Source organism: Diorhabda carinulata, chromosome 1 (assembly GCF_026250575.1).
Source record: "Diorhabda carinulata isolate Delta chromosome 1, icDioCari1.1, whole genome shotgun sequence".
Taxonomy (NCBI): domain Eukaryota; kingdom Metazoa; phylum Arthropoda; class Insecta; order Coleoptera; family Chrysomelidae; genus Diorhabda; species Diorhabda carinulata.
In genome coordinates this window covers 8,826,892-8,853,210 of record NC_079460.1, presented here as the reverse complement: position 1 = coordinate 8,853,210, position 26,319 = coordinate 8,826,892, and the positions used below count along the sequence as shown (strand labels likewise).

At 29.8% G+C, this 26,319-nt stretch overlaps 2 protein-coding genes across 7 annotated transcripts; one reads left to right on the top strand and one right to left on the bottom strand.

Moving 5' to 3' along the window:
• Positions 1-1,964: 1,964 nt before the first annotated feature.
• Positions 1,965-13,353, bottom strand: LOC130901994 (14-3-3 protein zeta). 6 transcript variants are annotated; one of them, XM_057813802.1, is made up of 6 exons: positions 13,222-13,353; positions 10,543-10,864; positions 8,865-8,988; positions 5,656-5,819; positions 4,083-4,199; positions 1,965-2,786 (listed from the first exon to the last, which is right to left on the bottom strand). In XM_057813802.1, the coding sequence occupies exons 2-6, from the start codon at positions 10,843-10,845 to the stop codon at positions 2,748-2,750; spliced, it is 747 nt and encodes a 248-aa protein (XP_057669785.1). In that variant the 5' UTR covers positions 10,846-10,864; positions 13,222-13,353; the 3' UTR covers positions 1,965-2,747. The 6 variants fall into 6 exon arrangements, with proteins under 6 accessions (XP_057669785.1, XP_057669794.1, XP_057669751.1 ...); XM_057813811.1 differs by lacking the exon at positions 5,656-5,819 and adding an exon at positions 5,371-5,534; XM_057813768.1 differs by lacking the exon at positions 13,222-13,353 and adding an exon at positions 12,970-13,214.
• A 1,116-nt stretch (positions 13,354-14,469) lies between these two features.
• LOC130894621 (ATP-dependent Clp protease proteolytic subunit, mitochondrial-like) lies at positions 14,470-22,633 on the top strand. Its single transcript, XM_057801551.1, has 4 exons — positions 14,470-14,632; positions 16,432-16,745; positions 17,741-17,858; positions 22,332-22,633. The coding sequence occupies exons 1-4, from the start codon at positions 14,606-14,608 to the stop codon at positions 22,557-22,559; spliced, it is 687 nt and encodes a 228-aa protein (XP_057657534.1). The 5' UTR covers positions 14,470-14,605; the 3' UTR covers positions 22,560-22,633.
• The last annotated feature ends 3,686 nt before the right edge of the window (positions 22,634-26,319 follow it).

Below are 26,319 nucleotides of genomic sequence, written 5' to 3'. Positions count from 1 at the left end.
AAAAGAAAGTTCTAGCAGCAGACCGCCAAGAGCATTGGAAAAACTGTGTTGAACATGTTATCAAAGAAGAAGAGTATATGGTATCACCCTCTTTACAACCAATCATAATTCAATCAAATGATGATTAGTTCATACGATTCTGACCACCATGATTATTTATAAAGATACTTTGGAATTGAAATATTTTTTTTTCTTTTGTTTAATTTGCAAAGAATTTATGCTTTGAAATTTCATTTTCCAGAAGAAAAAAACGAATGAGCTACAAAAAGGGCTTGGTTCGCGTCTGGTACCCTGTTTGAACCAAACGCCTTTACAGACAGATACATTTTACTCGTCTATCTACATTTTATAATTTAATATTCAGTTATAGCAAGTTAACGAGGTTATAAAGATAATACATTTATAAAATTTTTATTTTAATCTTCAAATATATAAAATAAATAATACATAAAATCTAAGTATATAGAGATTATAAACTCGTTATGCATTGTTGAACATATGACAACATTTTGACCTTTTATCCGAGGGGTCCTCGGTTTTTCATGGCTGCCCCCCACCAATATATTCCTCGATGAGTTACCGTGGCAGGGGTGTCCTCTTATAAATTGACGATTTTTTTTATCCTGGCTATCATTCTATTCAATATATTTTATAAGTATATAGAATTTGCACATATTATATTGTTAACCAATAAACAGAGACGATAAAATTCATTTTCCAAGGTGGAATCCACCTGTTCCACAAATTTTCTTCAAACATGTGATTATAATCTAAACAGGTCTCATATTAACAAAACCTCTATAAAACAAATATTCACAAACTAAAATGAATATTTATATATACATTTCTATTATTATCGCGAATCTGTTTTAATAGTGCACAATGTAAGACAGACCTGAAACGGACAAAATACTGGATTAAATGTGACATAGCTGAGGGGTAGATTAAAAAAACCATAAAGCCTAACATTACGAGACTACTCTTGTTAAAATACGCATCAGAGGTTCCCTTAAACAGTCATAACTGTGTAGGTATACTTCAATGTGAGTGTGACCAAACTTGCAAAAGCCCATCTCTGTCAAGGTACCAGAATTAAGAATATTAGTACTTAACATCAGTTTTTGTTCAAGAAAATTACGTTCGTGGTTAAGTGTTGAAAAACAACGTAACAAATTTCATAGAAATTCTAAAATTAAGCTTAATCTATGACGAATGGAATCCAAAACCATTATATAAAAAATAATGCAATTCTTCATTACTTTATCCTGTGTAATGAAAAGTCTAACCAGAGAAATCACTTTTGAGGATCAGTTATCAGTAAAAAAGTCAACCTTAGTGGCTGGTTATCAACGAAGCTATGGATGTTGCACTTTTATTATAATAAAAGATCAATATCACAAATATCCAGTACTGTAACTGTTCATCTCAGCAGTGTTTTCAAAGTATATAGTACCAACAACTACTCAATATTTCAAAATAAAACTATTCAAACAGTTATGTGAAGATGATTTCGTATGACGTTTACAATATTAACATGTCGATAAGTGCCATTCAAGATGATCATATAAACGGACCAAATTTTTTTAATAAAAATTCAATTACGCTTCATCTACAATAAGGGATAATGTGATAAGCGTCGATAAACTGCCTACCAATGAACCCATTAATAATGTCCGAACAACTCGAATTTATTTTTAAATAGATATCAAGGAGTATATTTAAATAGCTTATTGAATAATTCTTTGCTGATTTGTAAACAATTGAACCTTTTCTCAGTAAATTGAAATTATTTCAAACTTTGATAAAACTACTAAGATAAAGTTTTAGTTACATTACATCAAAGGACTATAAAATTATTACTATTTTGATGAACATGTAATCAACATGATTCTCGACTTATTAAGTGAGTAATCAATTTGTTCTGTGAAAATTACTGTATATCTGAGGGTAAAAATAAATTGAACGAGTTTTGAAAAATTTATTGAAATCTGACAAATATACTTGGCAGATACAACAGAAAACAAATAGAGCTTGATAGCAGTTTATTTTAATACATATTCATACATTTATATATAGCACATCCAAAGTGAGTGTTTTACGGTAAACATAGGGTTTTTTGGGGAAAGGGCAGGTATTGGCCCATGCAGTGGTGTGCAAAATTAATTAGGTGGACTAAAGGTAATGTAATGATTGAAATGACTCGAAATAAAGAGGTAATAATTCATGGAGAGTTCAACAATGGAAAAATACAAAATAAAAAAGATAAAACTAAAACAATGTTATTAAATAATAATTTTAATAGTTAACGAGTTAGACCTTAAAAAAAGTTGAAATTTCAAATAAATTGTCACATCGGAGGAGACATTAATTTATATAAAAAAAGTAAAATAATCAATTATAAAAAAACAAAATTTGTTGCAGAAGAATTGACATTAAATCACACAACATTCAGCAACTAAAATATACAATCATATACTTTAAACCAGTAAAGCACATAACTGCATATTTTTTGACTGTTTGTTTATGGCTTAAATTACTTGTTGCGAAAAATTATATGCTGGTTGTGTGACAATGTAACATAATTTAACGATTTACATATCTCCTAAAAACATTTTAAATATCAAAAGTTTCATCAAAGTGAAACTCAAAAACTGTCAATGAAACTTCACAACCAAGTTCCACGAATACGTTAACTTACATGAAATTTCATTTTTGTAACGAATAGTTAAAAACGGACACGCCACAATTCAATTATCACCAGATTCTTGAGGCTCATCCGCTTCCCCCTGTAAAAAATAAAGTGGATGAAGTACAGCTTTCAGTCAAATTCATAATTTTGTTACAAAAAATTTTTAGGGAACATGAGCTATAATTATATACCTTAACAAAACAAAACAGAACTTTTCAATGGCAAAGATGATTTCAATAAGACTATTAACGGAACAAATAGTTGTTGTATAATCAAAAATCCGGATATTCAAAATAATGACGACATGCGTTTTTCTATGTCCATATATATATATATTGCTCATTAATTATTGAGGGCAATAACAAAGTGATTTAGCTTTTTAAAAAAATCACATTTTTCATAATAAACTATTTATTAACATAATATATTGTTATTTGGATCTTGAAATAATATAGGTCAAATATAAGGTGACTTTTCTCAAAACCTGTAAGAGTTATCACAAAACTTTAATTACAAAAGTTCTTTAATTTAAAGGAATTTTTAGATTATTTACTATCGACCAATAAATCGTGCGGAAATCAAATAGGTCGATTTTATGAAAGTTACCTTTGTTTTTACCTCTAAATCAAAAAACGCAATAAAATATTCCATTCAAAATTCCTAAGTTGATGTCGATACTGAAGAATTGGGACACCCTGTATAACCAATGATCTAAAAATTCCTTCAAATACAAAGAACTTTTGTTATTAAGTTTTTTGATAACTCTTACAGGTTTGGAGAAAAGTATATGTGTCACCTAGTACATATGTACCAGTAGTTTATTTTAAATATTTGGTAATTTTATTAGTTTAGTCATTATGTTATAATCTATATAATTCCAAATCTAAAGACCAGATAATGGCTTCTATATATTTGTTTATTATCTAGAAATATTAAATTATTGTATATTAAAAATTTAGAGTATTCTCATTCTCAAACACCACTACTACTTTAACGAAAAACGAATCTTCATTAACAAAAATTTAGATTAAAATCTGTAATATAGAAATAATAAATTTTACCACGTAAAATTAAATGACATTATGTAGTGGGCTTTGGTAAGTGACCATAAAATTATATTTATTTATCAATATTAAAACTAATTTCAACGGTCTAGAAGCAATAAATTGTTTATCTACATCTGAAGAAACTAAAGTGAGTGTAGTAAATCGAATTACTCTTAAAAATAATATCTGTTAAATTCCCTTAATTTCAAATCACATTTCACACAATTTGCTAGATATTTACTAATTTTATAAGGGTGTTTGAAGACTATACAAGTTATAAAATTATTTGAAGACAGTCCACTACTTCTTTTAAATATAAATAGTTAATATAACTATAAGAAGCATACCTGTGTGTCACTTGTCCAAAGTGTGAGGTTGTCTCGGAGCAGCTGCATGATAAGGGTACTGTCCTTATACGAGTCTTCATTTAATGTGTCCAACTCAGCTATTGCATCATCAAAGGCCTACGAAACCATTAATTTAAGATTAAAACTATAATTTAACCGCTTATCTCCCACAGTATTACATTTACTCAAACTTAAATCTGTCTTCCTAAACCAAAATAGAGATGTTTTTAAATGAAAAATTTTGGTCCAAAAAAATTGTGCAATTCAAAAGGCAAAAACAAGAAAAGCAAGGAAATGATTATTTAGAATTATCTCTAGAGCTATTAAGGTCTAATGAGGAGGGTTTTTGCATCAATACATAACAATGTATGAAACAAGCGTTCAGAGTGAAAATGGCAGGTTTAAAACCAGACAAAGCGTTTGGAGACAAATTAGTAAGCGAGGTCAGTAGTGCAGACTAAATTTTATTCAATGACTTTCTTCTAATCAACCAGGGGATTACTACAGATAATTATTCCGTTATATGGCAAAAAATCATATCAAACTGACCTGGCTTCAACTGATTTCACAAAAATATTTCAGAAAAAGAAATCCGGCTTAGGTTTCCAGTCTCCTGAAACCAGTGGTTTTCCTATGTTGTCTCGTATTTTCTATTTGTGCTCGTTTAGTATTCTTTTCATTTCATGAACAGATAAGTATGTATTTTTATTTTGGTGTCAAAACACTATTTCTGTTTATAGCATTCATCCAAAACATGCTAAAGTGTTTTCAAAGCAAATGTAATTATTTTTACATAATACACCAGTCTTCTCAAATGAGTAATTGCAGTAACACAAAAGCTTCCAATCAACCACAGATTCAACATAGAACAGCACATATTAAAATTTCATTATTAGAAATATCGTCACAGTTTTCTCACGTAATTTGCTTGAAAAAAATGTAGGTTTGCATAAAATACGTATTGTAAGCACCTGTGTGCTTACAGTGCCTGACCTGCATAAAAATTTTACTTGTTGAAGTTTTAATATATAATAATAGAACTTCGCTTCAGGTGAAGGTTTAGGATTTAAATCAGATTTATCTTTTGATACTAAATACTGTGCAAGACAAGGTATAGAGCAAACCCAAAAGCACAAATATAAACAAATTTCAATGTAATTGTGGGTTTTTACAAGCAGCTAAAGTTAGTATTCAGGCAGAATTACATCACAAATTGGCAATGTTAATAACAGTCGCATTTTAAAAAAAAATCACACAAACTAACAAAAAAAAATAAAACTATAATAACCTGTTTAGCTAAGTGACACGCTCTTGCAGGTGAATTTATAATTTCATAATAAAACACTGAGAAATTTAAGGCAAGACCTAGCCTAATAGGGTGGGTAGACTGCATTTTGGACTTTGCTATATCAAATGCTTCCTGATATGCCTTTTGTGAGTCTTCAACCACTTCTACACAAGAAAAATTGAATTATTTGAAAACAAAAACATTTGATAACTAGATATCAAGAGTACATGAAAACTATTGCCTTCCATGTAATTCTGCCCCTGCTGTAAATAAAAATGTATTAACCTGTTTCGCTAGTTGGCATGCTTTATCTGGCGAATTTAATATCTCATAATAAAAAACTGAGAAATTGAGTGCCAATCCCAACCTGATTGGATGTGTTGGCGTCATCTTTGCCTTAGAAATTTCAAAAGCATCTTGGTATGCTTTTTGTGAGTAGTCGACGACAGCTGGAAGTTAGAATTAAGCAAAGTTTATGCAAGAAAATGAAATCTGTAAGTTCAAACAAGTTAAAAATAAAAAACAGAACTATTGGTTGCTACTCCATGTTATGACTCAAGAAAGAATAAATTTTTAAAAACATTCAAAAAAGGAAACCTGAAGCAGCTGAAACCTGGGGATTTCGGAAGTTGAATGCTTTATCAAGCATTGGATACGATTTAAAACTACACCCTCCTATAATATTAACGGATGATTTGGATTTTTCAATTTTTAAAAATATTGCAATGAATCCAAGTAAAAAATTATAGAGGTGGTACTGAAACTTATGTATCTTTTAAATTTCAACAACTAGCGTAGGAAATTTATTCAACCAAAAATGTACATAATAAAATCAAAACTACGGGCATATTTTAATAACACACATTTCCTCTTCAAGCAAAAGTTTCAGCATGAAATTTTCCATCCAGGCATGCATTAAATCTCATTGTTGATTCCAGTTTACTGAAGAGCATTACGTATTTCAATTCATTCAAGAGATAGCATATGTAATTGGATATAATAAAACTCATATGGGACTAACAACATTAAAGAAACTCCAAACTCTATTTCTTCAAGGTCGAAGTTAATTGCTGACCATACTATTGCTAGGATTTTGGTATTTTCAAGATAATTCTGGACGAATCTTATGATACGCAGTTATGCAGGAAAATAGAAAACTTTTTTTCTACAAACATAGCCAAAAGTAGGACTTATGATTCTTATGTATTGTTTGTTTCTTGATGAAAAGCGGCACGAAATATCGGCGAAGCAAAATATTCATGAAAAAACCCTTGTATTAGCGTTTCAAATTACAAAGATCAGTTACACGCCCATTTTATTTCTTTATAGTCTTCTGAGAGCCTTTTACATTTCCAGAAATCGACTACTGTGCCATATGGAATCTAGTGTCATGTACTTATGAGAAACCTTCTACAATCAATGCAATAGCTACTCTTTGGTGGTGAGTATCATATTGGCGAAGATGGTCGCGCTCTTCACCATATTGTGAGAAATGTTTAGAGCTTCAAGTGTGCAACAGTATGGAATTGATAGGACGAGATTAATCTACTGACTTAAAAACCTGGATCAAGACGAATTTAAAATTTGGCAATGTTTCAAGTTAACAAAACTTTTTTATAAATTCATGTCGGCTATGATGACCAATATCGACATGAAAATTCTCTAAAATAAATACAACTAAATCATATTTAATTTTTTTTATCCGTGGGACCATCAAGTGAAATATTTTTTATATGATTCTCAAAGAGAAGAGATTCTATATTTTCGTCAATATCCGTGTCACCACATGGAATAGCTTTTATGTTATAAATCCAAGTAGTTTTCGTTTAGAGATATTTGCAAATCAAGTAATCAAATCTTTTCAAAGAAATTTTTTATTCAAAATTATTATAAATAACTCTTGGAATGTTTTAAAGTTACAATCAATTCATATGACAATTTTATTGCAGATTTACAAAAGTAGGTGGCAAATATATTCTAAAAATAGTCTGGTTCACTGATTTATCGCCGTATTATATAATTTTATTAAACTTGCAACACATCAGGACTAGAAAAATAGTATTCATTACAAATTATACATAAGAACAGTTCACAGTAATTTGCAGTAAGTAGTTAGGTAATAAATTTCAACCGACCTAAAAGTCGTTATTTGATGGGCGACAATTGGATATCTATAGTGAAGGAGAAAATATTGAACACTAAAACAAAACGCCGACAAATTAAAATAAGGAAATTGTTTAATAAAAAAACATCTTTGTGTATATGACAAATTATGTACACAATACAATATTAAATTTTTTATCTTTATTACAGGCGCGGGTAATTGGATAAAAGAATTTGCCTGATATTGGAATATTTTAAGAATATTGTCAATACCATAAGCCAGTTAATAAAAAACTGAAACAGTGTCCTTGGATAATTACAGTATAGTTGATTTGAATATATATTTTAAACTAGTTGTTGCTACATATCAGAACCAAAAACCTGTCAAGACAGATGATTTATTTGTACCAATTCAATTGTTAATGATAACAATATATTTGATCAGAGACGATTTCCTTTGAATAGATTAAAGTTTCACATAGTTTATTTTCTGAGAATTGAAGAATCAACATAAATTCGACTAAGAACTGGACACCATGGATAAATATTAAACTGATATATAAAAATCAAATCAAACAAAATAGTTGATAAACTCAAGACATTCAATATTCACTTTTCCTACTAATAATAAATTTTATATTATATAACTGTGTAATATATTTTGAAAACAGGACACATGAGTGAACACTATATACTGACTAAACCTTAAGAAAAGAAAATATCTAAGAATTTATTGTCAGGTTTTTTTCAATTTCCAAATGCTTCCTTAAAATAATAAAGTAGCTAAAAATGGTTCCTTTATTCTAATTTATTTCAATTCCCTACTTTTCCTAAAACATCTGCCATTTGTTTATTTTTATATGAAATAAAAGATATTTCCATGAAATCCATCAAACAAATTTAGTGTAAACTGAAATAAGATAAGCATTTGTTAAAGATTGACTCAAGTACTATTACTACCCAAGTATTTATATACCTTCTTCATAGTTTCATTGTGATTTGTTCTTCAAACGGCAAAGAAAAAAGTTTTTTGGAAGGTTAATTTGACACACTGATTTGCAAATTCTAAATTACATTTGGACTCATGTCCCAAATAAATTCACGTATTAATAAATTGGAGCAATTGAAAAATCATTATATTTCCATTAATAGTAAAAATAAAAAATCCAAAGATATTTTACCTTGGACTTACAAGTAACAATAAATTATGTAATGTTGGGTTTGATATTGAAGATGTCAGTTCTATTTATAAAGGCGTGGAATCAATAAATTGAAATTTAAAAAAAAATCAATAACTCCTAATTTTTACCGATGTTAAGAATAAATAAAACAGAATTTTGTAAGAAATAAATCAATTAGTTATAACATCAATAGCAAATCAAGCAACTTACTGTTCCTTGTATCTCCTGTGGCTACTTCTGCGAGATACCTGTAATAATCTCCTTTCATCTTAAGGTAGAATACTTTTGATTCTGCATTGCTAGCTTTGGGAATAAGGTATTTGTCGAGGAGTCCCTACAATTAATACTGCTATATAATTTACCAAAAGAAAAACAACTAAATTTTTCTTTAGATAAATGTTATCAGTAATTCAAGATACATCAACTTGTTCAGAAGAACGAAAGTTATTTGATAATTATTTTGCATCATATAGAATCGACTTATTTAAATTATTGAAATGAATCATTCAAATCTCGATTTACACTATCCTGAAATGGAAGCACATATTTCTGCACAATTGCACTACTCTTAAAACAAAATTCAGACTGTTAGGTGATATTGTGTGCATAAGCTTAATTTAACAAAATATGTAAAAAAATCAATGATATCCAATTGTTTCAACAAAATGACGATTGTACACTTGAAAAAAGAATTATAGAAGCTTATTGCTACCATATTCCAAGAAAAACAATGCACATGGATTACAAGAATAGCCTGGAAAGTGAATGGTCAAAATTTGTAATATAGATAAAATATCTTAAATAAGCATGAACTCCACCAATTCAAAAGTTTATTCACAGTTTTATAAGACTGAATTGTTCAAATACGTTTTTTTATTCCAACCACTATTTGTATTATTAGATTGTGACAAATAGCATTCATTTGTACAAATAAGTATTTCAACAGATAATGTAAATGACCTCATTCAATCTAGTTAAGAGTACTTTTAAATTAGTCCTACATATAAATGAAAAAAATTTTTCATCAGAAATGAGTCATAAAAGTATAAAAAGCAATGAACTAAAAATTTAGATCTCTACTACCCTATTTACACTATATATCTATATATACACACATATGTTGCAACATTATGGAATGCTTTCTGGGATATCTCATATATAAGTGCTGATCTAGTCAAGTCACATAAATATTGCTATAATTTTTTATGTGATAATGGATCGTCATAACAAAGAAAAATAGATAAATACTTTACAAACAATAGATATTAAAAATCGCATGCTGTACATAACAATGTGTAACCATGTGATATTGAAGTACTTAAAAAAATATTTATAAATGACTTGTTTTTGTACATAACAAGTTTTCTATTCTTGATAGAAGTTGCAAGTAAATTTTATGATTCTTTGTGCAATGCTGAATGATGACTAATTACAAAATTATTTGCTTAGTAAAGTACTAATGATAATTAATGAACCTTCACTGCTAAACAATATCACCAATTTAATATTTAAATCAACAGTTGCAGTTCCATCTGAAATTGTGAACTAGTGTTTTATCACAAAAAATAAATACGAAGTTTTTCTAAATAAATAAAATTGTTCATAATTCTGAGAAACAATTTTTTGAATAATAACATTATGCATTTATGTCCTGGCAGAACACTGATAAATATATATAAATACATATTACCATATCTTGTGGGCGAACTATATTACAAGATTCACTTACAACAAATATTTATAAAAAAAACAACTAGTAATAGAAAGTTTGAAAGTGAATAAATAATAAAATATGAAAGCCAAAGAAATGTTTAGAACCAATTTCAACTTTGTTCATAAAAATATCTAACTTACTAAAATATATTCATAAGAACAGAATAAAACTTACAAGGACATCATCGCAGATCTCTCTCAATTCTTTTTCAACCTTCTCTCTGTACTCTTTGGCCATTTGTTGTTTTCTTTCAGAACCCTCAGTCTTTTGCTCAATTGAAGAAATTACTCTCCACGACGACCGTCTTGCACCTACAACATTTTTGTATGCCACTGAGAGGAGGTTTCTTTCTTCATTACTTAACTCTACTCCCGTCTCGGTAACAGATTTCATTGCCGAAGCCATATCATCGTAGCGTTCTGCTTGTTCGGCAAGTTTGGCTCTTTGAACTAATTCATCTTTGTCGGGAGCGGACATTTTTTATCTAATTCTAAATCTAGAATACAAAAAAATAATGTAAAGTAGTAAGAATCCATCATTATTAGTTATAATAATGTTAATCAAACTTCATTCTTTGGGACAACACCCAGAAATTCATAGAATTCAAATACCTGTCGATTGTTCATTCAGCTGAATAATCCCGACCATTTTTAATCCAGCCAATTAAAAACGTCATTAAAACGGTGATCAATAATAGTCATGTAAAAAAGATTAATAGTATATTGGAGTGGGAAATTTGGTAGAAAAAGAAAATATACATTAAAGGGCAAAATTATTATTCATATTTGGTGGCGCGATTAAAAATATGGGGGAAAGGAAAATGCCAAAATTTTTGCTCAAAACATCAGGAGATTGAAAGATTACTGTTGGCCAATAGAAGACCCACATTTGCACTGCTGCTTGACTTACCCCAATTAAGAACAAAGGATTATTGAAGTTTTGTTCATGGATAATACAAGAATTTCTGATTAATGTAGACTTGGAGAAATATTTTTTTAATGCACAATCTGGTGATTTATAAAAAATATTCTGGAACTTAATTTGTTCTGATATACGTAGAAAAAACTAATCCCCCCAATCATGTCTGATCCATAAATATAGAAGAATGTACAAGACTGGAAGCATATATATATATATATATATATATATATATATATATATATATATATATATATATATATATATATATATATACAAATATATATATAATGTATAGCTTTTACAATAAAAGAAACAAATATATTTTCGTTCTAGTAATGATGTGAAAATAGAAAATATTGTATTATTAAAATTTAATTTGCTGTACATAAAATAATTAATTGAAGCTCTATTACATTTATCAAAAAGTGAATTAAAATTTGTTTAAATAATATGAGGTTAATGTTAAAACAAGTTTTGAAAATGTACTAACTAAAGTTAATAATAAATTCAAACAATTTTAAATTATTCAAAATAATGTCACATTCTAACTTATTTCACATGACAATACCAAAGTGTTTCATATTAACAAGTCGCACTTGATAATTTTAAATATACAATAATTTATACAATTCCTAAATTTCCAAATGTGTTCTATGTTGCTTAAAATTTCAAGATCTTTACAGTTGCACATATTAACTTCTTATTGTAGTGATTTTTATAGATCTTGTAAATAATAAAATCAATTTGAATTTGGGCTCGCCCTATTAATTGATTTACAATCATTTACTAAAACCATTTTAATTAAAATTCAATCAATGAACAATATAGGTGCTTCATCTAGAATTTAGGTTTTGAAGAAATTTACATAAAGCAAGGTTATAAATAATCGATAAATTGTAAAAAGTACATCACGATACAAAAATCTTATTCAAGAATGCAGTAAATGTACATTGAAGTTGATTATATTTTAAAATTTGAATTATGACTAATTGACGCTAATAAAAAATACCAATTACAATCTATAATTTGAGTAAGAGGAAAATTTGCTTATTCTAATAATAGAAATTGTAGATTTACCAGAGTATATCCAAAAAAGTAAGGTATTTCCACCCCTCGTTCACAAAGTGGGAAGACCGGCAATGAACTGGCAACGACAAAGATAAAAGCCCAACTTTCAACTACTGCGCTACTCCATCAAGGCACCGGCAAGCGAATGACAATATGGCGTCAGCCACACCTTTTACTGTAATGCGTAGTTAAAACGGATTTCGAAAATGTGCGCCCTTATTTACCCACAAAACAAAATTATTGGCGTAAAACAGATATATTGCAATAATTTTCAAACAGCCGTATCACGATACAATGACCTCATCAATAAAACTACGTAGCAGTGATACATTTGAAAAGAGTTTGAATTCAATCATGTAATGTTCAACGTCACGGACTTTACACCGTAAAATATAATAAACCAGCTTAGTACATTATATAAATTAAATGTCGCCAGAAAGAATTTTATCACTTAAAAATTCCAGAAAGGATGTTGAATGATGAAGGTCAATACTGGCACACACGATGACTGATTAAAAAACAATAAATTCAAAGAATATTCCGAAATCACGTTCACAATTTATCATTTTCTCATTAAATAATTGCTCACACAAAAAATTAAACGTTACTTACAGTTTGCTTCAATAAATTACTTAAATTTTGTAACAGCCGACGCTGTACACACTACTATGAACAAGGAGTAAGGACTAGATCAGTGATCACGACTTCGACGTCCGCGACGATCGATGAAACCGTCGTGCTCAAATTCTAATCATGGCGGTTACAAAAAATTAACGTGTTTTACGGCATTTTATTATATTTCAATAAATATATTAAATCTACAGAATTGCATGCATCTAAATACATATAACAATATCTACTTACACTTTTTGCCCAAATTTTTATCACTTTTACAGAAATATCTTTTTAATGCCAGTGGTGATTACAGCAATCCGGCAACAAAAACTGAGACAGATGAAAGAACCTGAACGATCCTAAGACAGAAGACTGAAAGATGACCCAGTGCAACCAACGTAAAGTAATAAAATTCCCCAGAGGATGGAACTTTGGGTAGCGTTGCCAAGAATATAATAAATTTCTTGTGGGTACGATGAAATCTGTAATGTTTTTGGAAATCAAAGATATAGTTTAATTTACATATGTTTTCAGAAATTAAGATTTGTCTTATTGATGCGAAAAAGAGAAAATAATGTTATATCAAATACTTGTTACTTGGTATTAATTAAAAAATCTTACATATTTATTAAAACTTTGCTTTTGGTTCTTCCATTGCTATACAAAGTAACAGAATTTGTTTAATGTTTCTGACTTAGTTCTGAAATTTTTTAATAATAATATTTTGATCAGCAAGGGTTTCTAATATAAAAAAGCTCTGTTCAAATGTAAAGGCCAATTGCAAGTTCCAAGATTTGGTATATCTTCGTCCAAAGTATTATGTCTTAATATGAGGTATTTATTACAACTTGGAATAATGTGGCTATACTCAATCGCTATTTTATTGTGATTACGGTCCAAGATATTATGAAATTGGTGCATATAGAAATTATAAGGATATGCGGACATTCTGTGGACAATAATGCTTACATTCTCCCAATATATATTTTTGATAGATATAATAATATGGAATTAAGTATTATACCATAAACTACATATCACGTTACATAAATGTTGTTCATTTCTATTTATAAGGGTTATTACAAGGTATAATGAATAACTTATTTCATGGCCCAGTTGCGTGTATGCAACAAAATCCTTTCAGATATGTGAATTAGACTAGAAGCTACCTAAACAAAATTCAAATATGTGTATTGGAGTTGATACATTTTTAAGAAATATTTTTTATATTCAATTCCCTATTAGCAACTAATTAGGCCCAGATATATTGATTTTAAATTTGCCGCTACACAATCTCACCAACTTATTTTGCACGATTCATTAAAACAAAAAGATACAAGATTAACGATAAGTGCCTTTGAATAATTCCACATGCAGCTGATGTTAATCTTCAAAATCTCTTATCTTAACTTTGAACCAGATGTTGTTTGGTTCAAAACCAAAGCTCTTAACTTTTTAATAGATTTGGATTAGAATAAAATAGTTTGGCATGACTGTAAAAGTCAAAACAATAACCTTACATTTTCATGAAATTGTAGGTTTCACTTTTCTATATAGTAATAATAGTTATTAAAAATATTTAAGTTATGCTAACATTTTTGTGAATAGTCACTTAAAATCAATTTTGTTTAAAATGTTAGGACGTAGTTTCAATATTTTTGTAAGTATTGTGTATAGTTGCCTGGCGCATTTGCATTATTTATTTCTATTAAATAACACCTGTACTTTATAGCACTGAATAATATACTTTAATTAATGATATCATTTTTTTATTGAATGAATTAAACAATTCGAATTGTTTAATTCAGGTTTAATGACTAAGGCTTATTAGCCCAGTGCTTGTGTCCATATTTGATATGATTGAAATTATTTCAATTGGTGATTTCTTTTTTGAGAAGAAATATATTAATTCAAATAATTGATATTAAGTTGTCTTAGTTTTGCTCCTGTCTATAGTATGTACTGTTATTAAGATTGGTCCCAAGTTATGTTTAAAATTTTATTTAATAAGCCTCTGGTGCATTAATATTTTCACTTAAGGGTTTGAATGCATGAACTGAAATGTGAGCTAATTCCACATTTTTCTATACTATAAATAAATTGATGCAGTGAGTCAAGGTGGTTTAGTTTTAAAATGTACTTAGCATAATAAACATCAATTTTAAATTAGACAGAGAAGAAATACAGATCAAGGACCAGGCTACATTTTCCTTTAAATAGAATAAACATAAACTTGAATAGAAAAATGTATAAACTAATAAAAAAATATCAGAGTATGTTCCTAAATTATTTGATACAATCCAATAGAGTACATACAAATGAATCAAGGTAACAACTATAAAATCAATGCAATCAGCTACATCGTGAAAAAAGACAAAAAAATTCAATTGTACATTATAAATTAATATTATGTATATTATAAATTATTAATGCTTTATTTAGAGGTTCACACGTTAGGCACAAAGGAATATAAGTATATTTAAGTAAAAAATCCACTACAGTCACTGAAAGAAAATAAAATAGGCTATTTATATTCTTCGATTTATTTTTGTCACGTATGCAACTAGAAATAATTATTATTAAAAATAGAGATATTAAACTTTCAGTTTTTTGAAATAGCACAGAAATATAATTGCAAATTTATGTAATCAATTCATGTGTTATTGAAGTCTTCATTGAAAAAAAAACAATGTTGCTATTAGTGTGAGGAAAGGAATATAATCTCACTAAATTGGATTATAGATTATTCTTGAATTGATCTTGTTGTTGTGTCTATTCTGCGTTTATCTAACATCTGTCATTTATTTAACAAAGAAACTTTGAACAATTTATAGAATATTTATTTTTCACTTTTATAATAAACTGATTCATATTTGCAGTTGTACTTTGTTGAAAGTTAAATAGAATACTATAATCTCTGTATTGATATCTAGTTGCTCTTTGTTAATACCAAGAATATTTTGGAGGAGTAAGATTAATCAATATATATCCTTTCTGAGTGTATGGTATAACTGATGTTTTCCTGAAGTTATTCAAATTTCAGGAGTTTGTACCCGAAAAAGGAAATGCTGAACAAAATTAATATATAAAAAATAAGGAACAAGGCTCCATATTTAAATGAAAAATTTGAAACAAAACAGAAAAAAGAATTAAAATAACCAAGTGAAAAATGATGATATGAGATTTATAAGGGATTTTCAATTAATACTCGTTTATACACTTTCTTTGTAAAACTATCAAACGCCTTATTCACTTGTTATACAAATTCGTTTTTGAGTTACTAATAATATTGCAGGAAACAGTATTTATCTTATATTTAATATTATGCTCTTTAAAACATTTCATTTGAACAAGATATACACAAAGTAGAGGTGTCTCTGATGCAATATAAAACTTTATATTATTTAAAAATCAATCACATGATTTTATTAATCTAAATTTTTTGGTTTTTGTTTTAAGAGAAAATATGGTTCCTTGCAGAACAACATTATTATTCGAAATATAGGCCTTGTTCCAATAGTAGTAGAACAAACGGGAAGAGGTGAGCGTTCTTACGATATTTATTCAAGGCTACTTAAAGAGAGAATAATATGTCTCATGGGACCTGTTCATGATGCAATGAGTTCCTTAATAGTTGCCCAATTATTGTTTTTACAATCGGAGTCTTCCACAAAACCTATTCATTTATACATCAATTCTCCTGGAGGTAGTGTCACTGCTGGATTAGGAATTTACGATACTATGCAATACATACTGCCCCCAATTGCTACTTGGTTAGTATTTAATTATAAATATTATTTAAAATTAATTTATTGAAAATGTAACATATAGTAAGGTAAATTGTATTCAATTTGAGAAAAGTTTAAACATGGTTCTGGGGATATAGTGCATAAATTATTACAATTTAGTAAAAAAAAAACAATTTTCTTACATTAAACTTTATAATCATAAATATGATGAAGAGATCTACAGTAATAACAAACGGGTATATTATATCAAAAGTCTGTCCTTAGATTCCTACCATTAAAAAAATACACTGCTAGTGAGAGAATGTGTATTTCCAATTAAATTTTATAGATATTAATTTTGGCTTGACATATGGATGACTAAATTGGATAGGACAGTTTCTTGTTATTATATAATTACGTGCTGCAGTAAGTAATTTAACATGAATTAATATGTTGAAAGTTTAATCAGACAATTTACACAACTTTATATTTTCTCAGGGACAAAGTTGATAAAATATTTCAACAGATAAGGTGAACATGTTTCAAACTTATCTGTTTAATAGTATTCATAATTTAAGATATTTATTTATTTGTTCATTACATTTAATGAATGATTGGTCAGCATTTTTGAAATGAATATCTTACTAACTTGCCTGCTATTACAATTTAATAGCTTTTATTAGGGAAACCACGTATATATTGGCAAAACTAAATGATTTGGTAAAATTTGTTCAAGTTTTCATTCTTAATATTATTCGGACTGGAACGACTTTAAAGTGTACAAAAAAATGATTACTTGTTTCTAATGCTTCGAAACTGTTATAATGAATAAAAATGAAAATATAATTATGAACAAACTAGTATAAGTGTAAATTATCAAAAATTCAAGTGTTCAATTAGATTTGAATTAAAATTTTATGATGGTCCCACTAATTGTTGAATATTGATCCTAAGTATTGAACACCTAATTTTTCTGGCAAGTGGTTCAAGTGAAATTAGTAAAAGTTTTTGAATTCATATTATATACTTATTTTTGTTAGGTGTGTTGGACAGGCATGTAGCATGGCTTCACTATTGTTGGCTGCTGGTACTCCAGGCATGCGACATTCCCTACCAAATGCTAGAATTATGATTCATCAACCTTCTGGAGGTGTACAAGTAAGTAAAACTATCTATAGCAGGAAAAGTGCGGTAAATTCAAAATTCAACATTTGGGTATGATATGATTTCATATGTAGTTGTATACTAGTGAAAATGCCAAATCTGCAGTTATTTTCAAGATATAACGGTAGTATTAATCGTATGTATGCTGAATTTGAGATCTATTCAACAAAACAGCCCTGAGTATTGTATACTTAGCTAAGGAGCAGTAAAAACATATAGTGCTTTTTTGCTTAGCAGACATAACGTGAAAGTTCTGCTTAGGAAGCTACTAAGGTAGGATTACATATGGCTTTTTAGCTTATGTTTGGTGTTTAGTGAACAGCAGTATGGTTATATTTCTAAACAAGATTGCAGTATCTGCTCCATATTAGCGGACAGTATATACAACAGTACCACAGAACATACCTAAAGAAGAAATGCAAACTTAGTTGTTATTCAGTGGAAACAACATGATGGATTTTAGTTATGTGGCAGAATTAATCTATTTTCGTAGTTCATTTACATTTAAAACACAGAATATCTACTGTATTCTAATTATTCTTTTCCATCCAGTCCTGATTTCTCAGTTTCCTGAATTCATTCATGATAAAAAACATCTTAGAATTGGGATACGTTTATTTACAAAATATTTACATACATGTATATATATACGAGGGTGAATCAAATATAAACAAGACTTATTTTTTAAAATATTTATTTTGATTTTAAACGCACAAACAATCATAGTTTATTTTTCTACATAATCTCCTGATTTAGAAACACATTTTTCCCAGCGTATAGGTAATTTTTTAATTCCTTCCAGGTAAAAAGAGTCAGGTCGTGTTTGTAGCCAATTGCGCACATATGCTTTAACCTCATTATTGCTGTGGAATTTTTGCCCTCCCAAAGCTTCCTTGAGAGGACCAAAGACATGGAAGTCGCAGGGAGACAGGTCTGGACTGTATGGAGGGTGTTCCAGTGTCTCCCAACCCAGTTGCTCCAATTTTTGTACTGTCAGGGCTGCCGTATGGGGGCGAGCATTGTCATGGAGGAGAATCACTTTTCTCATTGGAAGGTGTCGTCTTTTGCGGCGATATGCAAGTCTGACCTCAGTCAAAATTTTGCAGTAGTACGCCGCATTAATTGTTCTGCGCTCATGCAAGAAATCAAGGTGCAGCAGGCCACACTGGTAAAAAAAAACGGTAACCAAAACCTTGCCAGCCGATAATCGTGACTTGGCTTTCACTGGTCCGGTTTCTCCTTTCTTCCTCCACTCCATACTCGCTTGTTTCGACTCAGGGGTGTAGTGATGCACCCACGTTTCATCACAGGTGACAATGTGAGAAAGAAATGGGTCTCCTTCTTCCCGAAATCGAGCAAGAAGACGCTCACACACTTGAAAACGATTCAGTTTCTGGTCAACTGTCAGAAGACGAGGAACCCACCTGGCACACACCTTGCGATACCCTAGCTCCTCTGAGAGTATAGAGTAAGTGCTCCCATAACTTATTCCAACCTTAATTGCAATATCCGAAGTTGTTAGACGCCTATCACCTTCAACAAGTTGACGAACACTGTCGATGTTGCCCGCTGTAATGCTGGTGCGGGGTCTGCGGTCATGGCTCTCATTTTCAACACGTTCACGGCCCTCCACGAACTGTTTATGCCAAGCAAACACTCTAGCTCGCGACAGCGTCTTTTCCCCGAACTGTGCAGTCAATCTTCTCAAGATTTCGGCCGGTTTTACACCTTCTGCAGCTAAAAACTTTATAACAATACGTTGCGCAATAGAGGGAGGTACCTCCTGCTCGGACATCGTAACGATGGACACTGAGCGAGTCTATGATGATGAGTCACGTGCTTCCCCCACTCCTGACAAACCAACCTAACAGCCAATAACAGCGGAACGTTCTTCCATCACTATTGCGCGCGCAGGTCCAAAAGTCTCGTTTATATTTGATTCACCCTCGTATTTTATCAACAAGGTACGTTAAAAGGTTTAAGTCGATCTGTCCACCAACATATGTCAAAAATGAGCAATATTGATACCAAAGATACATAAAATATCACAACACTTTAATAGTGAAATGACTAAACTATATCAATTTATCACTGTTGGAATAATAGGTTGTGAGACTTCTTTTGTACATAGAAAGAGCAAAAGTTTTATCCTGTGCATTGTTTTACTGCACCTTGTCTATGAATATTTCTCAACTGTGTATTAATGAATTCTTTCATTACATTATTTAAACTTTCTTCTATACACTAAAATGTTCCAATTTCACACATCTTCTTCAATGTCTTTAACTGATTTTTGTTATTCTTCAAACGTTTTTTAATTTAGATATTTTGGCTATTGTATTCCGATGAACTTGATACATTACCATTTCCCTTGGTGTTAGATTGTTCTTACTAGCTCCAGGTATAATAAAAAAACTGATTTTGTAGTAGCCAAAGAAAGCAGATGAGAGTAGATGGCATAACTTTATACTTCCAATGTTTTCTAGGAAATGATTTTCAGCGATAATTTGATATTGAGTATTGAATTTTACAAACTTCTTCCTATTTAGAACACACATTAGAAAAGCGTTTGGGAAATTAAAAAAAAATGTTTGCTCTTGCCAAGTGGCAGAACTAAATTTATGTTGCGGAATATTGGGTATGTTTTGTGTCTAGTACCATAGATAGAGTTGGCGCATATAAAGCAAGCATTTTTAAAATTCAGTTTACAATATTTTCATTCTTATTTGTTTGAGACTATGTGTATGATACTGACAGTGCTCAAGTTATGAGTAATGTGTTGAGTTTTCAAAATTTAATGTATCAAGTCATTCCAAACTTTTAGTTGGATTAGAAATGAACAAAAACAATGACTTCCGATGATTTTATATTGTAAAATGAACTAGGACTAAGTAAGTGCTTATAAAGAACTTGATTTTTTATAAAAGACGATGGAGAGAATAAGGCTTCCCAGTGCTCACAATTTTCCTTATGGGCTTCCTCACAAATCTTAAAGAATTCTTTTCCAGAAAATCGTAAGATGTGTTGACATCATCTTGTGGCCAACACCACAAGAAAACAAGGCTAATGTCTTTAAAATGTTAGGTATACATTTTAAAAGAGTGTTAAAAATGTTACATTGTAAATTGTAGTTAAATTTTTATTACATCTATATTTATAATATAAAGTATCGATCCTTTTCCTCTTATTTTAAACTTTGTAATGAAAGTGAGCCATACTAGAGTTTCTTTTCGAATTCCATACAACATGAATAGACTATTTTATAAATACAGTAATTATTCTTTTGTGAATTTATTCTGTTTTATTATATCTAATGGTAGGTTCTTGATTCTGTTTAGTTGTCATTCATTTCAATATTAAGTAGATTAAGTACAAGTGAAAAAAAATGTTGAATCTATAAGATATATCTTGTCAATTGTTTGTTTGACTTTGGCTTAGGATGCGGGATAGTAAATTATTGTTAGAAGTCACACATTCTTTCAACTTACTCAATAGAGCTACAGATCTCACTGTTTGGGCTCTTATGCGTTGATGAAAACCTAAAGTTTCCGCTTTTGCCAACTTTTTTTTCTCAACTTTGTAAAAGAAGATCTTATATCACACTGATTATTGAAGAAAGAAAACAATTTTAAGAATCTATCAATAGCTTGATTCGCTATTTCTGCTGGAATTTGGGATAAACTAAGTCAATTTTTTATGTAGCAATTGTGATGAAGCTAAGAATAATTGTCAAAATTATATCACTTTTGTATTACTATAAAGCACAAGCTTAAACTTTTTTTTCCTTAATTTTTTTGGCAAACAATAAAGCTGTAATCAAGATTTTGTCACTGTATTGTCTGAACTTACCAACTCAACCAAATTTTCCCGCGATTGTAAAGAATTGAGAAAATTTCTTGAGCGTTTACTTTGAAGAGAGATACAATAGATATTGATACATATTTTACAAGACGAATGAGCTGTCACCTTTTTTTTGAACACATTATTTATAGAAGGCGATCTCATCCCTGTAAAAATACAGGGTAGTTTTGGAATGTGACTGTTACTGTATCACATTTTAACTTACACTACAATACATGTAGGTATACTTTTGATTTTGCATAAATGGAAAACGGTGGAAACTAATGAATTATTACAGAAGAATTTTTTTGTATAGAACAATCTAAGTAAAAATTTGGAAAATAATCCATTTAAATAATTGAAAATTAGAAAAACACCATAAAATAATTTTATTTTACCGTCGAATTATGGTAGGAGATAACTTAATTCATTAATTCTAATGTCTTATCACTCTTGAATGGTCTTAACTAGTGATTCAATTAATAATATCCCCTTTTTCTGAACATTAACAATTATGTTAGTATACTTTGTTGAACTTGGTGATTTCTTACATACTTCTGAACATTTACTATGTAGGAAATAAATTCAGAATACTGAATTCATGTACTAAAATTATTTGTTCTACAGGGACAAGCGACTGATATTCAGATTCAAGCAGATGAAATTATAAAACTTAAAAAGCAAATAAACCATTTGTATGTTAGACATACTAAACAAGAATTAGCAGTCATAGAAAGAAGCATGGAAAGAGACAAATTTATGAGTCCTGAAGAAGCTAAAAAATTTGGATTGATAGATAAAGTGCTATCAAAACCATTGAACGATGAGACAGATGCAACTGAAAACTCAACTTGATTTGTTAACAAATTGTTATTCTATAATGAATAATATATTCTTAATGTTTTGTTTAATAAAATTTTGTAAATTGATTCTTGCTTCTCTTCTAGTTTCTAATTTTAAATATTATTTGCTAGAACTAATTTGAATACCACGAAGAAGAACAGTCTCTCGAAGGTGATTCTAAATCTCCCACCTCTCCAAATAGTACTGGAAAGCGTGGCAGAAAACATCGCTTAGAATTTTAAGTTCAAAATCGTCCCTAAATAATGAACAAACCTGGGATATGCCTCAGGATAATGCACTCAAAGTTTAACTTTGAGAAAAAATGTATCTCAATACTAAGCTGTAGACGTAAATGGGATCAAAATACCATACAAGAAATGAACAGAACTGATATTAAATGGTATATGGACTAATCTAAATCAGCAGACAGAACTTGAATCGGAGTATACGGGCCCAGAATCAAATACTTTGTACGCCTTATATAAAATTGGATTTCGAAATAAAAAAGCTTCAAAGCTATCGAATAATGTAGTCAATTTTTGTCAATCTGGGTGTTACTGAATTTTGTGAGTATTGCACTACCAATCAAATTATAACTAGCATTCATTTAATATAATACAAGCTGTATAAAGGGCTTACTGTGCTACTCTGAGTCTACTGAAGAACAAACTTCTAAATCGCATTGCCTAAATGCAGATATATAAAACTCTTATCCGCTCAGTAGTCTCTTACGGTGGTGAAACATGGACGCTACAGAGTACAACAAAGAAAGATCAAGAAGATTGGAGTGAAAAGTCACCAGGAAAATATATGGAGGCGTGAAAGTATAAAGAATAAAGGTATAACCCAAAATAAATGACATCCTACAAAACCAAGGCATTGTTCCCAAATGTCAAAAAAAGTTCTGAATTTTAAAGTGTACAAAAGAGACACAGAGAGGCCAATAATTAGATTGTTGGACAATGTCATGGATGTTTTCGGATCTATAAGAATCACAGCATGTTGCTATAATTCAAGGTCCATTAATGAGGAGACCAAGGCCCACACAGTGCTGTAGTGCCGCGTGGTAAGGTAATTCATTGAAAATGGAAAGACTTTTTGTCTTTTGTTGATGAATGAAACTGAACATTAGCTCTTGTAATCCTATAGTTCTCCTCCTTTCCAACAGGTGTCTGTTTTGATCGTTTATTAATGGAAATTCTATGACGGGCATCATCTCGACTAGAGAACTACCATCATCATAGATTGAGTACACACATCACCTCTGTATTCTTATGCAAGACTTGTTTAGGTTTCTATCGCAAATTTACTATTTTTACAATTTTCTCTAACATTCAGCGTATCGATACGAAGTTTGCCATATGTAAAGTTTTGAGAGTTTCTAATATACAAGTAACTATTAAAATAAATTTACAATCATTAAAAATTACTATTCTTAAAAATTCTCATCAAGGCGACCAATAACAATGACTCTTGTCGACGTATTGTACAAAAATGCCCAACTGTATATTCGGCATACAGAAAGAAGACGTCAAATAGGAATGGCTATTGATGAATTTCTATTCAAAAATAAGATTTCTACTGTAAGTGTAAGTTAATATGTAATTTTAAAGTGTCTTGGATACGAGTTATCAGGTAAAATCATCGTTTTAAAATTACTTTGAAGGAACAAGCAACATATTTCTAAAATATCAATATTTTATTATTTTTGATATTGAATTTAAAAACCTATCAAATATCACGTAGTGCAGTTATTATTTGTTCAGTTGGTTCCACTCAATTTCTGATAATTAGAATAAGGCAATGTGATTATAATCAGTTTAAAAAAATAGATTGGTCCTTCATTGATAGAGAAGCTGTAAATTGATACCAAAAAACACATTTGAAACTCCAATCAAATATTTGCATCGAGGAATGTAGAGATCTCTGTGGATTTCTTTGTATAATTCTAACAATTTAAATAGTATACAGTAAAATTAAATTTTATTCCTATTTTCGCTTATTAAGGCACAGATAACTTGAAAATGTACGCTTTAAGAACGTCACGAAACGTACGTACCGAAAGAATGTGCAGAAAAACATGAATAAATAAAAAAGGCAAGTATTGTCTTTCGTGATTATAATCTACTGAATAGAATCTGTACGAGGGATTCTTGGTATTAACTACACAAAACCTTGTAGTAAGAGATTCAGTTAAAAGTAGAGAACTATGAACAATTTTTTTAATACTTTATTTTAGGTCTCTTTTGATAGAAAGGAAACTCATTTTCGATCCTACATATATTTGTAGTTACCTCAAATTATTATTTTACGAGTATGTCATTGTCAGGTACATTTCTTATGTCAGTAGTTTAGTTTCCAGTTTATTAAAGTCTTTATTTCCGAGATTGTTTATTACCAGTTAATAAACAGATTAACATGAAACTGCTACTAGCCTTTGGGTCCACTGGATACGAATTTTCGAAAATTTCTTGGAGGCTGCCGAAGTGAAAACTTCTTAAAACAAACTTGATATTCATATCAATGAATGTTCAAGCTATGAAGATGCTATTTAGACTTTGAAGAATCTGAATATCAAGCCTAGAAATGAAATATTTGTCAGACATTCCTTATCTTCTATAACAGAACATACTAGGTGAGTCGATAGATCAATAAGTACAGATTTTTTAAACAGATGATTTTATAAGAGATTCTTTTATAGCAGAGTAAGTTCATCATTCATAAAGCAGACTTTTGGACCACTTGGAACACTTTGAGTCAGTCAAAAGCTATTGATTTTGTTAGGTCGCTAGAAATGGCGCAGCAACATTTTGAAGCATATTATAACACCTAGTCTGCAAATCAATGATGCTGTTTCTTACCCAAACAATTCTAAATTTTTTTACTGTGGAAAATCAAAACATCCTCGTTTTTAGTGCTCTGTAAATATTTCATTTTGCTCTTATTGCGAAAAAAAGGGACACTTTAAGCAAGTATGTCTCTCGAAAAATAAAAATAAGACTAAAATACAAAAAAAATGTCAGCAGCTTTAACTGGCATGATTTCTGCTGCTTCTCCTGTTTGTCTTTCGAAAGCTGTAACTAGCGTATATGTTAACCATATCTTTACTGAAGGACTAGTTGACAGATATCAGAATCCTTTGTTACCAATCAAATAAAAACACTTCCCACTAAACTTAATGTTAGTATGACAGCTTCTGTATATAAGTCAGCCGTCAGTGAATTCTGTTTAGTTGATTTAAAGATATCTGACTATACTTATGAAAACACTAAACTCTACGTCCTAGAAGAATTATGTGCCGATCTTATTATAGGCCATGATATTCTGAGACAACACTCAGTAGTGGAATTTAATCTTGGTGGAAATAAGCTGGCAATTGCTATCTTTTGTTTTTCTAGAGCTTCAGGTGCTGTTTGAAACTCGTCATATTTCTCTTCATTAATAACTATGTAAATTGTAGATTTTATAACACCAAACATATTACTAAACTAACTAATTCCATTGTATGATTAACACTTTTACATAAATGTTTGTAAATGAAACAATTAAATATAATTTTTTTTTTCACCCGTTTATGCGGTCCTTCCAAATTTTCTATAACCACACTAGAACTTACAATAATTTGCACACTGCTCTTGCTGCAACTGATAATGATACACAATTTGGACCTTATAAAGAAAAACCTAGTATTTTCTGTGAAATTTGTCGGGTAGAGTTTCTTGGAATTAAAATAAAACAAAATTTCTAATTTTTATTGGCAAATAGGTACTTG

What these genes read in the sequence shown, in the direction of transcription:
- LOC130894621 (XM_057801551.1), top strand. Translation starts at nt 14,606, where the DNA reads ATGTTAGGACGTAGTTTCAATATTTTT. An exon ending in CTGCCCCCAATTGCTACTTG is followed by an intron (nt 16,746 to 17,740) that starts GTTAGTATTTAA and finishes TATTTTTGTTAG; the next exon opens with GTGTGTTGGACAGGCATGTA. An exon ending in AACCTTCTGGAGGTGTACAA is followed by an intron (nt 17,859 to 22,331) that starts GTAAGTAAAACT and finishes TTTGTTCTACAG; the next exon opens with GGACAAGCGACTGATATTCA.
- LOC130901994 (XM_057813802.1), bottom strand. Translation starts at nt 10,845, where the DNA reads ATGTCCGCTCCCGACAAAGATGAATTAGTTCAAAGAGCCAAACTTGCC. An exon ending in AGATCTGCGATGATGTCCTT is followed by an intron (nt 8,989 to 10,542) that starts GTAAGTTTTATT and finishes TATTAATTGTAG; the next exon opens with GGACTCCTCGACAAATACCT. An exon ending in CATGCCAACTAGCGAAACAG is followed by an intron (nt 4,200 to 5,655) that starts GTTAATACATTT and finishes ATGGTTTCGTAG; the next exon opens with GCCTTTGATGATGCAATAGC.